Source organism: Meleagris gallopavo, chromosome 14, assembly GCF_905368555.1.
Source record: "Meleagris gallopavo chromosome 14, MGAL_WU_HG_1.1, whole genome shotgun sequence".
Taxonomy (NCBI): domain Eukaryota; kingdom Metazoa; phylum Chordata; class Aves; order Galliformes; family Phasianidae; genus Meleagris; species Meleagris gallopavo.
In genome coordinates this window covers 15,384,109-15,398,924 of record NC_139417.1, presented here as the reverse complement: position 1 = coordinate 15,398,924, position 14,816 = coordinate 15,384,109, and the positions used below count along the sequence as shown (strand labels likewise).

The following is a 14,816-nucleotide window of genomic DNA, read 5'->3' as shown; positions in this document are numbered from 1 at the left end:
CTAAAGGATTAGTTCTTCTGAAGGAGTTAAGATCTGCCAAGTCCAAGATTCAACGTCTAAGCAGAATGCTTACACAGTCTGCTTTTCCACAAGCCCACAACAGTTTCTGGAGTGTTGCAATCCTGGTCTGCCATTAATTATTAACTGAAGATTTACAGTAACAATGGTTTAATTCTTGAAGTCAGACAGACAGACCTAACCAGACCCACTGGCTAGCAACTGACTTGTTCTTTTGGTTTAAGAACAAGAAGTGAACCTGGCATCTATCTCAGGGGTATAAAGGGTTAAAGCAACTACTCATTTCCTCATCTGGCCTACTACTATTGTAAAGTCAGTCTTCAGCTGAATTCCATCAAGCCATGCTTTCTTAACACAAGCTGACATGTTCCTCTTCAAGATCTTGGGATGTTTTTCTCCTCTCTGTCTCCTCTCAGTAGTAGACATTAGAAACAAATACACCCTAAAAGCCAAATGGTAATCCAAAAGCAAAGTAATATTTAATAATCTGGGGAAGGAAGGGGGGGAGGGGGGAGGAATGGAATTATTTTGTTTTTAAAAAGCAAAATACACTTGCCAGGTCCTTTACAGACAACACAATGCTGGGTTTTGTTTCAAGTTCATAACTCAGTTCTTAAAGTAGTTGATAATGAACCAGCAGGCATTATTTTAAATCAACTAGTTTTATTAAATGAGCCAGAAAGGAAAGAGGCAGGGCTAATTACCAACATTCCTTGATGAATTACCTAGCGGTGTGTGGTAAATCTCTGGACGTCTTTGTCTTTATCCCCAAATTTATCCCTTACTTATTTCTCAAGAGGTTAAAGGACATGGGGCTAATTAAGGAACCAATCCAATGACAGACAGAATCATTCAAGGTAAGGCTGGTTTCTGCTCTTTCAAGCTTTTGCATCTCTGCCTGGTACTTCTTAATCTATTTTTTTTTTCCTTAATATTACTGCCAGGGAGGGGGAGGAAAAGTGCTAATCTTGTCACGGTCAGGCAGGTTGAAATTGCCATGCAGTGCTGGGCAAAATGCTACATATTTGTAATTTAGCCAATAAGAAATTCCTTAAGCCTCTCCTGAATGGCAGGAATGTCTCTAGCTTGTCACTTTGAATTCATTCACTATACAGGTTCAGCGTCTCGGAGAATAATGCTGCCAAACTAGCTGAAGAACTGAAATATTTGTGCGTATACATAATGCCTAAAGATTACTTTAAGCAGATCTAAGTTTTCACATTTTAACATTTAACGTCTATCAAAGCTGTCAACAGAGGCCTCCCCAGACCTCCACATGACTCTCCCTGTTCTCCAGCTCTGTGGGGGCTCTGGGCACTGCTTTCTGCCCAAGGAAACCATGGAGGCAACAAGCACAACTGCACTGAGCAGCACTGCCCCTTTCCACGATCCGGGTTCAACCAGTACAGTGTAGTAAGATGGGTTTTTTTAATTAACTTTGGCTGAAAAAGCACAGCCTTCTACAACCTGCTACCTGGTGGGCTGCAGAAACTCCTCTGTGCTTCTAAGAGCCACGGCTATGAGTTCCTACAAAACTTTGAGAAGATAACTCATCTTCTGCAGTTCCAAAGCAGCCCCTGACACATAATGAGCCTCAGCTTTCCCAAAGCCTGTAACTCAGACATCAGAAAACACGACAGAAAGAAAACTTTGAAGCAGTAACTGACCCAACTTGGCAAGTTCCCCTTACCTTTGGAGAGGTTATCATGCTTCATCTTTGTCAGGAGTGTTATTTTAAGCTACCAAGTAGGTCTGGCCCTTCAGCACACCCATGCAGAGTGCCAGCTAAATCGTCACAGCAGCACACTGCCTTGTTGGAACACGCTGTCTGTGTGCAAGGCACCAGCTCTACGAGGAGCAGCAGCAGCTTTACAGCTCCTTGCTCTGTCCACTGCACTATTCCCCCCAGAAAACACCCAAACCTGGTAACCTCTGTATTAAAAAAAGATTCTACATTTCATGTCTTGTCCAACTACAGACATTACCACCAGTTCTTATTCTGGAGTAGCTTACAGCTCACTAAGCAAGCCCGAGAGATGCTTCTACTTACGTAAAGGTTTAGAAGGCAAGACAGGCTTCAGAGGTTCTGTAGTTAAAAGCTAGTTTTCCTTAACAAAGAATTTGCTGTAGGCTTCAGCTATGCTCACTGACTCTGCTACGCTTGCTCTGTAGTTCACCAAGTGAACTTGTTCTGGCAAATCACTTCTCTAAGTTACAATTGCAAATACAAGCCATACTTATTTAACATACTGGCACACACCACTATCTCCTATTGTCAGGTTCGATTAAATTAACTTGGAACCAGATAAGCATTCCCACAAACACACACACTAGCAGATGCTACCATGCACTTATCTTGACATCCCATTGTTCCTGTTCTTCAGAACTGTAAGATAGGTCTGCTATACAATGGAGTTTCATGGTACTTACTATACAAGGAGTACTATTTCTAACTGCCCGGCCTTCTCTGGTAACTGAAGGACTACATCAACACCCTGGGTCACTGTTTGCAATAGAGCACACTGCAAAAAAGATGAGAAGGTGGTATTTTTTGATATACATCCATAATCATTAACACCACTCAGAAGGCACGCGTGGCATTTCAAATGCACAGAAATACAGGGTGTCTGATGCAAAGAGCTTCTCATGGCAGTGCATTTAAAATCTGAATGAACAACGCCATGAGGGTTAAGCAAGAGGCCAGAGAGAGCTCCTGAACCACTGGGCTCCTGCTGGCTCTGGATAAGCTGCTGCAAGGCAAAAGATAACATGAACTACAGTGATTGCAGGGATGGCACTAGGGAAGATGAATGGACTTGTGTTGGTAAGCCCACAAACACTGCCCTACAATGGGCAAACACTCTTGGAATGATGAAGTAAGGACAAAAATACAACAAAGAGTGTCTGGGTCCAGTATTTGAGAAGATGTTTAAGGAAAACAAGCCACAATGACAACACACAGCAGTCAAGAGCTGTATTTTTAGCTCCAAAGGAGCAGTTAACATCCACCATGAGGAAGCCCACCTAGGCTGCAAGGCAGAATGAATCCTAAGTGAGGTCCTCTGTGACAGATAAATGTTTAAAGTACCCAGCATATTACAAGCATTGTATGCCACCAGTGACTCAGCAGGCAGAACACTTATTTTAGAATAAGCTGCTCATAGAGAAAGGAGATGGGGAGTGGGTGAGAAGGGAGCATTAAAGCTAGCATCATCAGAATGCAGTTACAGTAGATGCTCCCCACATGTAAGTGTCAGCCGCCAGGACTACAGGTGAAAAAACAGTTCTGTGATAGCAAAAAGGAAGTCCAGAAGCAGAGCAGAAACAAAGAACCCCTTGTGACATCCTTCTGCAGCATCACTCCTCAACCACTAGGATATGGATGAGGAAGATGCTTAGAGCTAAATTAGCCTTTATGCCTGCGAAATTAACGTCATTAGTGAAGAAGGACAACTGAAAGCCCTAATAAACCCTCCTCCTGCTATCAGAAGAGATGTTATTTCAAATGAAATAGACCTGCTCCTAGTCCATCTCATAATTACATTTTACAAAGCAACACGAAATTTAAATTCCAACAGGTTATTTCCTACCTTGCCAAGCTACATTACTTAGCAGAGAAATGATGCAATAAGAAGTCATTACTCAATAAAATAAAATCCTATTTATTCATATACCCTTGAATGTAATGACCACATTATGTAATGTAGAGATTCCTATGCAGTGTGACATAGGTTAATATGAATTACTCTTTCCGTGCTGTTTTAGATGACATCATAAGCATCTTGGAAATAGAAAATGCAAGCTCATCAACAGTTTCAGCTTCTTTTTAAGCTAGTCATCCCAAACTACCATCTTCAGACATGCAAGTACTATTCCCCTAATACTGGGAGATACAGGAGACAGAGCAAGTCACACTGTGTAATTACAAAATACAAACAGGAAATTTAGCAAGTTGGTTTTTCTGTTTGGTTAGGGCTCTTAATGTGATTTTAAGTTCTACAAAAATCAACCAAAGCCAACTACATAAAACAGCTGCTACTTTTGGTGCTTTGGCCTGTGAAGTAACATTCAGAAAGCTCTCTCAAAGAAAACTGCCTCGCAGATTAACACTTCTGAAAGACAAAAAGGCCACTTTTACACTATCTCATTCTTTAAGGTCACTAAATCCAGACCATCTGGATATTAGAATTACCACATGTAGTTCCCTATTCATTTAATTAAAAACGCTGTTAGGCTCATACGGACAATTTGTCTACAGCTAAAAACAACTGAAGTGTAAGAAGCAGCTCCAGGGAAGTGATGTCACCAGCACAGCATCCTTCAGGCACAGCTGGCTGGCAGCCTATCGGCACCAGGGAGATCCCCATTTACTGTTAGGCACAACTTCTGAGCCAAGCAGCAAAGCAGTCTCTTGTCTCGTGCACAGCAAGAGATCACAAGGATGTGGTTTCACTCCTGTTGCCTGTTAGCTATGTAAATGCAGGCGACAGGCAGGCAGAGGCTGTTTTATTCCATCAGGTAGCTCGCGTTTCCCCAACCACTACACTTCAGTGCACGGTTCTCTGTTTCCAAAAGGCATTTGTTGCAAGGCATTACTTTCAATTTACAAACCAGGTAAGCATCTGTTTGCTAGTTTTTCCTCTGAGGTCAAGCACATTGCCTTTGGGGCACAAGCAGAGTGCCAAGGAGGTGCCCTCTCTCCTGCCAAGAGGAAGGAATGGGGACAGATGCTTCCTCTAGGACCCCAAATGATAAAGATTCAAGTCTGAATCCTTCGCATCCTCCCCTTCTCTCTCATGTAAAGAGGTAGCAGTAAAATGGGCAATGTAAATGACTGCTAAAACTTCAAGACACTACACACCTATCATCAGGAGGTAAACATGTTCCTATAAGCTTTCAAAGATATTTAGAAAAGGAAAAAAAAAACATTTCATGCCATGATGAATTAGGATGAAATTATCAAAAAATACAATTATTTAACCAAAAGTACTGTGAACAGAAAATTACCTCATATCACCTACATACCTGCTAGATTCACATTGTAACTAGGGTGTCATAATTCAGAAAGAAATTTAGCAACTTCAAGATGCACAAACGTTAAAACAAAATAGCTTCTCCCAGTCAGTTTCAGACTCTTTGATATGTGCACACATGCCAAAATTACATGCACTTCCTTCAAAAACTAAATACATAATTGATAATCAGTTTAACTCCTACACTTTAGGTTGTCTGGAGTATATTCTAGTATTCCTGCAGTATTACCAACAGCACTGTCAACACAACATCATATCGTGGATCCAGTAAATGAGAAGAACTTGCAACTCTTCAATAAAACAGTCACACAGACTGCCTTGAAATACTGAGCCTGCAACTCTGTTTTAAGCTTAAATCTTCGAATATACATCACTAATACAGAACAGTGATGGGCAAAATACAAGAACGAATTGTAAGCCAGTTAACTTATCTGGTAAAAAATATGCTTATTGACTGAAAGAAATTACTAAATATAAAACTGCAATAAAAAGATATTGGAAAAAAGATATTAGTATATTTGCAATAATGCAAAGCAAACAGATAACTTTGCAAAATAAATGAAAATTTTATTCTTACAAGATCTATCATCATATTTTTCCATTACTTTTTATGCTCTTTTACTAACATTTTCACACTGCTTTACTCTAAATGGACTTACTCTGAATAAGAAATTATCTCTTTTCTTCTAGTTGTTCAAGATTTCCTTTGAGTAATTAGCAAGCTACATCCCCTTTGACAGAGAGATACTAACAAGCTCCTACAGCTTCCAGTAGGACAAGGAACCCAAAGCTACTAACAGCAAACAAGTCATTTAAGCAAAAAAGGATTACCAAGGCTTGTTGCAAGGGGCTGGAAACTCACCGTATTTCAGATTAAGGCTTTCTGAGAAGCCTCTTTGCAATGAGTTTTGATTCAATTTTTAAAAGCACATGTATATATTTTTTATTATTTCTAAAATGAAATATTGACTTGAGTATTTATCAATACATTTCTTCCTTTTGAAAACCACTGAGTGTCAGAAAGAGCGAACAATGGCTTCCAATGGGAAAACAACAGAAACAGGAGTTTCGTAACAAAACCTCTTTCCCAAGATCTTGAAGTTTAAAGAAAAAAAGAGGCTACAAGCTAATAAGATTTTCAATCTTGAATACTGGGACACCAAACAAATCTGCAAATCAAGCCAAAGCGAAACTTATTTGCAAGATTTTGGTCCTGGAATTATTTCTCCCACATCCCTATTGCACAAAGCCCATTTTGGCGAGTGAGCGTAGAATGCAGGGACGCAACGTACCTTGAGGACCTCCATGGGTACCTGCGTGGCAGGGGGCAGGCTGGCGGGCACGCTGACGTTGATGGCAGGTGTCTGACTGACGGGAACTCTCTGTTGCATGAACTGGGCTGCTTGCTGCTTCTGCTGCTGCTCCCGACGCTCCTGCTCCTGCATCTGCTCACGCATGAGCTGCTGCCGTAGCAGGATTCGTGAGGTCATGCTGGAGGAGCTTAAGGGAGGCTTGGAAGCGCCAGGATGCTCGGAATTGCTGTGGGAAGAGCAGAGAGAGATGGCTCAGCTTCTACCAGTGGCTCCATTGATGCCAGCCTCAGGGTTTGCAGAACCGCAGAGCAGAATCCAAACGGAAATGCTGCACTAAGACGTGTGTATGGCTGACCTACTGAAGGTACTTAGCAGCTGCATTGTGCTGCCTTAACTTGACTGCAACCAACCACTTCTAAACACCAATATCCAGCTGGAAAACGTGCCTCACTATTTCAAGTTTTACAGCAACCTACCATGAGAAAAGCCAGTGATCTTATAGATAGCAGCAGGCACTCATAATTTTTTAAATATTTGTATTTTTTAAATGAAAAGAATTAATTGCGTTCATTGAGAGGAACAGACAATACTCCGGGTCTAATCATCTAGCTCAGAATAAATAAATCTACCTCTTGCATGAAAGCAGCCACCCTTCCCAAAACCCGCTGAGCCAGTTGGGTTAATAATGAATATTGCTAATCTGCAATATTCAAGAGCCATCAACACTGGGCAAGCACAGCACTTTGCTGTAAACGCAGAGACATCTTCTGAAACAATCCATCATTTTGTTCACCCCCAAAAGTAAGACTCCATTTATAAGACATTTCTATAAAGTGGAACTCTTAAGGCAGGTTAAACACCAATCTACACATCCTTTAAGGGAGGGGAGTCAGAAGCAGCTAGGAATCCATGACTCCATGGACCAAACAGGTACACAGCATGCCTGAAAAGCAGCAGGGAAACTCCACCTCTGGCTCCTGAGTTTCGGTACTACCTGCACAATGCTGCTGAGGCAGCTCACAGTGCAGCTCAGGGCCCAGCATCCCTCCAGCTCTTGTCTCAGGACCGTAGCCACTGAGAGCCTGACCAACAGGAGCACTGCTGAAGGCTTGTGCAGTTTGTTTAGGATCAATGTTGTGCTCACAGTGAAAATGTGATAGGAGGGCTCATGCTTACTCTCACCAGAGATCAGACTTTGCTCTTCCATAGCACACGTTCTGGGGGCAGGGAGGGAGCAGAGGGAGGAGACAGCCTCACTATTTAAGACCTGTCAGGTTGAAACATTCACAGAGACACTGATCCTTTTGATAAAACAAGAGAAAACCTTTGTGGTGAAACTAATGCAGCTGTGGAATAATCGCACTAATTAGCTGCTCAGGACAAGTCAACGACTGTGATACTTGCAAAAACACCACCCTCCCAATTAATACACAGCATTCTCCCATCAGAACCTTGCAGCCAGTTTCTTGGCTACTCCGCATCTGAGCAAACATCGGAGCCATTCAGAGTCCCCGTCCAGCTTGGAAACATGCATTTCCCTAACTAGGAGAATTACAGAGCTCCAAAAAGGCTTCCAAATCATTCTGATTGTATACACCCAACCAGTAAAAAAAGATATTGTGCCTGCACCCCCAGTATAGTTATATTTATGGACTATATACATGTATAACTGAAGTGCCAACATTTCCTACCTGCACTCCCAATGGTTCTGCTCCCACACCTCACTTTAATGGTCCACTGTTATAGAAAAGCACAAAACAAGTGCTGAAATGCTGCTTTTAAGGAAGGACTCATTCCTCACATTAAATAAAAAACTTACTTTGTGTCAGTTTAAGCACACTTCTCATTAGTGTACTATTGGCATTTTTTACAGACACCTAATGCTGCAAAATTGATAACCCAACAGTTCCTTCCAACTTCTCTTGTTCTGAACTGCTTCTCTGCCTAACAAAGCCTAGAGTAATAAAACTGCCTCAGCAGATCATTCTTGTATTTAAAATTTTAGGGAACACGAGGGATTTCTACTGCATTTTCAATAGCCCCTGTGAGGAGCCTTGCCTTTCTCAGATGATTACTGTGCTCATGTCATATTGCTCTACAGCCATCCCTACAACTTCCTGCAGATAGTGCACCCCTGAATCGTTGATTAAAAAGAATGAAAAGTCTTTAACTACTGTCTTTAAAGAAAAAAAATATCCCAGAAGATACTGTTTTGCCAAATTCTTCCCCAAAAGACAAACACTTTTCCAGGCTCTACTGCAATTCTGCTCAACATTCTGATTATTCACTGGAGAAAAAGAATAGCGTAGGTGTAATTAACCAGGTAATGCAAGAACGAGCAATGTACTCTTTAACAACCATCACAATAAGAACAGACACTGGCCAGAGGAAGAAGAGCCTGATCTTTCATCCAAACCACCAGATTTTGGGGCCAGCTGAGGGAGAAAACAAGCTTGTGAGATTACGGAATGTCCTGTTCATCCTTATTGCAAAGCAGAAGCCAGAAAGCAATGTAGCTTAACAGCATTAGTGAGCTCAGCAGGCACATCACTGTGTTGTGTGTGCACGGTGATGTTACACGGCACAGAGACCAACTGAGTTGTTCCAGACATGAAGTGCCCTGTGCTGCTATCAGGCACTACCTGCCAGACAGAATGCCCAGTTCATGAGGAAAATGGACAAACAAAGCAGTTCAGATTTGCCATTATTTATCACCTGAGGAAGTTTTTGGTCTACGCATGACCCCCTCTACACACTAAGCTGATACAGCTTTCCTTCTACTTGCTGCAATTCAGTAAGAGCAGTTTAGAGAAATGTGGAAACAGAAGCGTTTGAAATTTCCCCAGTATTTCATTCTCTAAGCCCATCCCACGCAAAACTCAGCCTTCATTCCCCACACCATGCACTCCTTTTAGCAGCATGATGCATCGACTGAATGGAAGGTAGTTGGGGTTTCTTCACCACGTATTCTTTGGAAAGCAAAGATGAAAAGCTTTGTCAGAAAAATCAGTTTTCTAACAAAAAAAAAAAAAAAGCCATAACCAAAATTCAATATTGATGTCAAAGGCTTAGTCAAAAGCATACTGAATAAAATCATACTTTGAAAGCTGCTTGACCTTTAAGCTTTGCCGCACGAGCAGATCTTCCCTCAGTACTGAGCATGGAGAGATACACCGCAGTACGATGCAGAACCCAGACACGTGGATTTGGAGCTCACATACATGAACTGACTCAGCCAGGCATTACACAGTCAGTAACAGAACCCACACGGGCAATTGATACTCAGTGTGATTGAGATACTTCCTGCAAACACAGTCTACAGATATCCTTTAATTGCAATAAACGAAACCGACTCATCCTTTTAATTGATGTATGATTAAACCAGTTATCTATTAGCAGTCTAATAAGCATAGTGTAATACACGCAGAGTTATTAGTTATGAATGTCATATGCCTATTCAATTAATCATTAAGTGATAACATTTTAACAAATAAAACTAAATTACATATCCTTTGCATAGATGCCTGGGAAATGTTAGTTACTGTATGCATACATTATAATGCAGATAGTTGTTGCATAATAAAAAGCAACTGGTTAGATTAAAATCAAGTTTAATTTCACTGCTATCAACTCAAGTGATTAAAGAGACCATATATTTTAAAGCCTAATTCATCTTTCCAGATGGGTACCGAATATTTCATTTCTGTCCCCACGGACAAAACACCAAACTAGTCTCTTGCTAGGCAGTTTTGTTTTCAGATCCTTATAAATTCAACCAACAGGATCTCTAGTTTACATGCATTACGCTTCTGGTTTACACACAATATTTTGCACTATCCATGTACTTGTTAAGAAATCTGGAACTGGAGTTTTGTCTGTCTAAGGCCCGTAAGTTGGAATAAAACATTACAACAGTTAAAAACATATGCCAACTACTCAAACACAAAGCTTTTCCAAATTATTTTTTATTAAAACAAACAAAAAAACCACCACACACCTGTTCTCCCATCATTATCATGTATTCTAGCAACAGCCTGGGATATTTTGCTCCAGACAGGATCTGACAAATGAATACCTGAAGTGTTTCAGCTAAGCTTATGCACAGCTGACCTACGTGTCAGAGAAGGTGACATTCAGCAGAAGATGTTCTGAAGACACCATGAAACACATCCAGATCTGACATTTTTGTGATGATTTCTCATCTCTGAGACCAGCCAAGAAAAGCAGATATAGTACCTCTAGAAACCCATGGAGCTGCACCATCTCTCACAGATCAGAGTAAAAACAGTATGTGATTTAAATACCTATATTTCGTGCCATTATCCTTACTCCATTCATCATTATTTACAAAGAAAAGCAAGGTATCCACACTGAAGTATCTGACATCAGCTCAAGGCTAGGCTGATCCTTCCAGCAAGCAGATGAAAGCTCACCAACACAATTCAAACATCTGGCCTGACCTACAGAAGGCACTGTCAGAAGCAACTAACACAACTCCCCTTCCAACACTCCTGTTCAACGAGTGCCATCGTTTCTCTCATAACTAGGTTTATCTACACAGATACCATTTGCAGTCCCTCTAGCAGTAAACACCTCAGGACACAGTTGCCAGTAGCATATATGTTAGCAGCACCTAACCCAACCTGTCAGTCAGCATCACTGTTTGCCACACAGGTAACAGAAAACAGAAGGATATCGTATGAGAACAAAATCAAAATTAACACAAGGGGGAGCAGATTAATAAAAATGAAAAGTCTCTTCCATCTTCAGTCATCACAATGGACTTTACTTACAGGAGAAGTACCACAGCATTTTCCCTGCACCACTTCGTGCTTCATTCCTAAAATTTAATAATTGATTGTTACAGTGACCATTCAGAAAGCCAATTGGTTGGCACTGAATTAACATATCAATGTAAAAAAAAAAAAAAAAAAGAGTTGGCACCCTTTAATGTCCTTTGTTGTCTGTCAAGGGCAGAGCAGAAAGCCTGACAATTACATAAACAGCACAGAGGCCTTTATCAGCCTTTACAATAAAGCAACAACTGTGTTTCAACCCTCTTTATTAAGGGTTTCTGCACTTGAAGGTTACATGTGTGAAGAGATACACTGCGTGGTTTTGCTCCATCATCATCAACACCAACATTTTTCTCTCCCTCCAGCTTTCCAACCCTGGCCTGGCCCACCATCACATGCCCACCCCCAAGCAGTCAGTCTGCAGAGGGGAAGACGTGAAGCCCTCAGCCCCCAATGCAGGTCCACGACCAGGAGCTCAAGGCTGAGTTACATACATATTAAGTTTAGGAGCTGCACTTGTCTGTGGTTCTGAGTGTTCCTTTATTTATTAATGTAAAGATAATTTAACCCTCCACCTTTTTAAGTAGCTGCACACCACTTAGTAGTTTTCCATTTTTTTTCCTGTCTTTAAAGCACACTTTCACATGCTGCTGAGCATAATGCTTTCTTAACTTAATGAAAACCTCACTCATGACCCAGCACCACTCAGTAAATAATTAAGCTCTGGAGGTGGCTTTCGCATGAGTGTTGACTTAATAAAATGCCACAAGTTGATCTGCTCGAATGCCCATTTACTTGGGGACACAGCTTTTGGTATATACAGCTTAGAAACTTGATCCCCACCAGAGTGGGGAACCAGGCAGAACTGAGGCCCTGGTAATACCCAACCCCTGGGATCAGCGCAGGCAGGCCTGTGCAACCAAGCATCTACTGAGGAGATGCTTCAGATGGCCCCAGTAGGCTCCAGGCAGCCCAGGCACTCTGAGTTGGGTATTGCACAAACTACCAACTGCAACAGGCCCAAGGCAAGGAACAGATGTGTTCCATCAAGGCCTGTGGGAAGCTGAAGGAAAAACCCAGCGGTGCTGTGGGGCCATACCACAGAGCTGGGGCTTGCCCTGCCCTCAAACCTATCCCCAGGAGCAGGAGATATGCTCTGGTGTTGAAAGCACTTATCCCATTCATTAATTAAAAGGAGTGTGATTAGGGCAATAACACCATCAGAGGGATGAGTGGACAAGAGCACAGTTTTCTCAGGATCTTTATCAACAAAAGGGAACAGATGGGTACAAGACAACCTGCTTTCTGGAGGATAACTCCTGCATATCTAAATTTCTCTTCAGTGAAACTGCACCTTGGTTTGGAAGGGACCTTAGAGACCCTGAAGTTCCAACCTCCTGCTGCAGGCAAAGTTGCCAACCCCTATATCAGGCAGCAGTTCAGGATGCCTAGGGCCTCATACAGCCTGGCTCTGCACGTCTCCAGGGATGTGGCATCCACAGTTACCTTGAGCAGCCTGTGCCAGCACCTCACCATCCTCCCAGTGAAAAGTTTCCCCTGACATCCAATCTAAATCTCCCCTTTTCTAGTTTAAAACTGATCCCTCATCCTATTGCTACAAGGTTGTGTTTGGTTCTCTTTCTCAAACTTTTAAAGTCATCACAAACAGGGAAAGAAAAAAAAAAAAACAGAAGACAGATTTACCTTTTGCTTAATAGAGTGAATAGTCACCTTGCAAAAGACTTTTTGAGCTATTTCAGACGCTGCTTGCCTTTTATCTGTATTACCTCTCTAAAGAACTCTGCACGCATTTGCAAAACATTCTACAACAAAAAAAACAGATAGCTTCAACAACCAAAAAGTGATAAAATAAAAAGCAAGGAGATAACACTCCATTAATAACCTTTGTAGTTCTTGATTTTGCAATGCAGAATTTACTTGCTTTTATCTGGGTAAATAGAGAAGATAACACTGTCGCCAATAGGGAAGATGAAGCACATCACCACACTTTTTGATACTTTTTAACTACATGGACCCAAAATCTGACTTCACATTCCTTTCTCATTGCATCTAAATTTAGACGACGTATGAACCTCACAGTCAGCTCACAAGCTTATCCAAAAGACCCACAGCAAACAAAGCTCAGACATGTAGTGCTCACAGTTTGTACACCTTGTTCACCTGCTCAGAAACTCTTCAAGCTGAGAACACAGCAGGTTTTCCAAGATTTGCAGGAACTCAATCATTCCCAATCTGAACATCTCTCTGTTCATCCCTGATTTTCTGCTTACTGACTCTGCTTGTCAATGCACTAGTTAATTCTTTCCAAAGAACGCAGAGGGCAGCCTAAAACCTCATCTCGCACAGATGACATCCTCCTTCTGGTATGCTGAGCAAACAGGATCTTAAGAAGTAAAAGAGAAAGTGTTTATGGAAGATTTGCCTTAAATGATCAAAACCCCCAACATACATAATGAAAACCACAAGGTGAATTTTCATTGCTTGTGACAGGTCTGTTATCAGTGTGTATGACTCGCTCATTACAGCAAATACAAAATGCAAGAGAAAAAAAAAAAACCTAACATCACTGAGAACTCCAGCATTAAAATCACCTTGGATAGATATTACGCAAACTTCCACTTCAATCTGTAGCCGCAGGGCTAGTTGGTCATTACAGGATCTGATCAGGGAGTGTGTGTAGCAACTTTCTAAAAAAAAACTGCAGAAACCAATTCCTCAGTGTCCACATGTTTTAAACAAATTTAGCATTACAGTCTTTAAGAATTACTTATAGTTCTACATTTTTTGGCTATTTGTGGAAGAATTACTGGGACAAAGAGGATTATTTTACTGTACAGGCTGAACTGCTGAGGGGAAAAAAGGCCTTCATTCAGCAACATTTGCTTCGCTTACCATTTGGATATTTACACTGCAATTGCAATTTGCAGTAGCAGGACAGATGTACCACTCCTGCTGCCTTTGGTATTCACAGTGCAAGAGCAGTATTGAGTATTGGGTATTCACAAGTGCACAGATAGCAAGGTGGAAAAAGCTCTAGCTGTCCACATAAAAAAGTAGTAGTGATGTTTACAAGTGCTAATTGAGGCCAAGTAAGTAAGGCAGATGTGAACTTCACATCCAGTGAAGCATATTCTGGCATATTCATTCACTGGAAGCAGTGCAAAACAACTATTGAAGAGATGGCCTTCAACTCCTCTGTGCAGGTTATTTAATGCAATCAGCAAAGTCCCTGATGTGAGGTAATCTCAAATCAAGGCTCCTGTAGAAAGCAGGAGCCAGCAGTCTATCAGTTAAAGCTGCAATACTATCAGGGGATCCAGCAGCATCCTCATTAGAACCACATTCAGCATGACATCCACTGCTCCACAGTACCTCTTCTTCCCTGCTAAGGACTGGCTCCAAGTCTGTCTAGCAGAACACCCCGAAACAGGATAGGAGCAAGTCAAGAATGTTAGGAGGCCTCCTTAAACAAGCTTCCAAACTCCAATCACTCCCAGCTCAGGGATTTCCCAAAATGGGTATCCTTTCTGTGTGCTTACAGCCCTCAAGTGCATGCTGTAGGTCATGTCAGTCTCACCTCGGGTTTTGCTCTGCAGCTGGCACAAGATGGCTGGGGTAAGGCAGTGTGGACTAGA

General features: G+C 41.6%; 1 protein-coding gene across 5 annotated transcripts in view; it reads right to left on the bottom strand.

The window, feature by feature from the left end:
- Positions 1 to 14,816, bottom strand: part of MITF (melanocyte inducing transcription factor) — a 94,742-nt gene that overhangs the window by 38,864 nt on the left and 41,062 nt on the right. For all 5 annotated transcript variants that reach the window (XM_003210181.5, XM_010718716.4, XM_010718719.4 and 2 more), the window contains exon 2: positions 6,344 to 6,590. In XM_003210181.5, the coding sequence (XP_003210229.2) occupies positions 6,344 to 6,590 (247 nt within the window). The remainder of the gene's footprint in view (positions 1 to 6,343; positions 6,591 to 14,816) is intronic.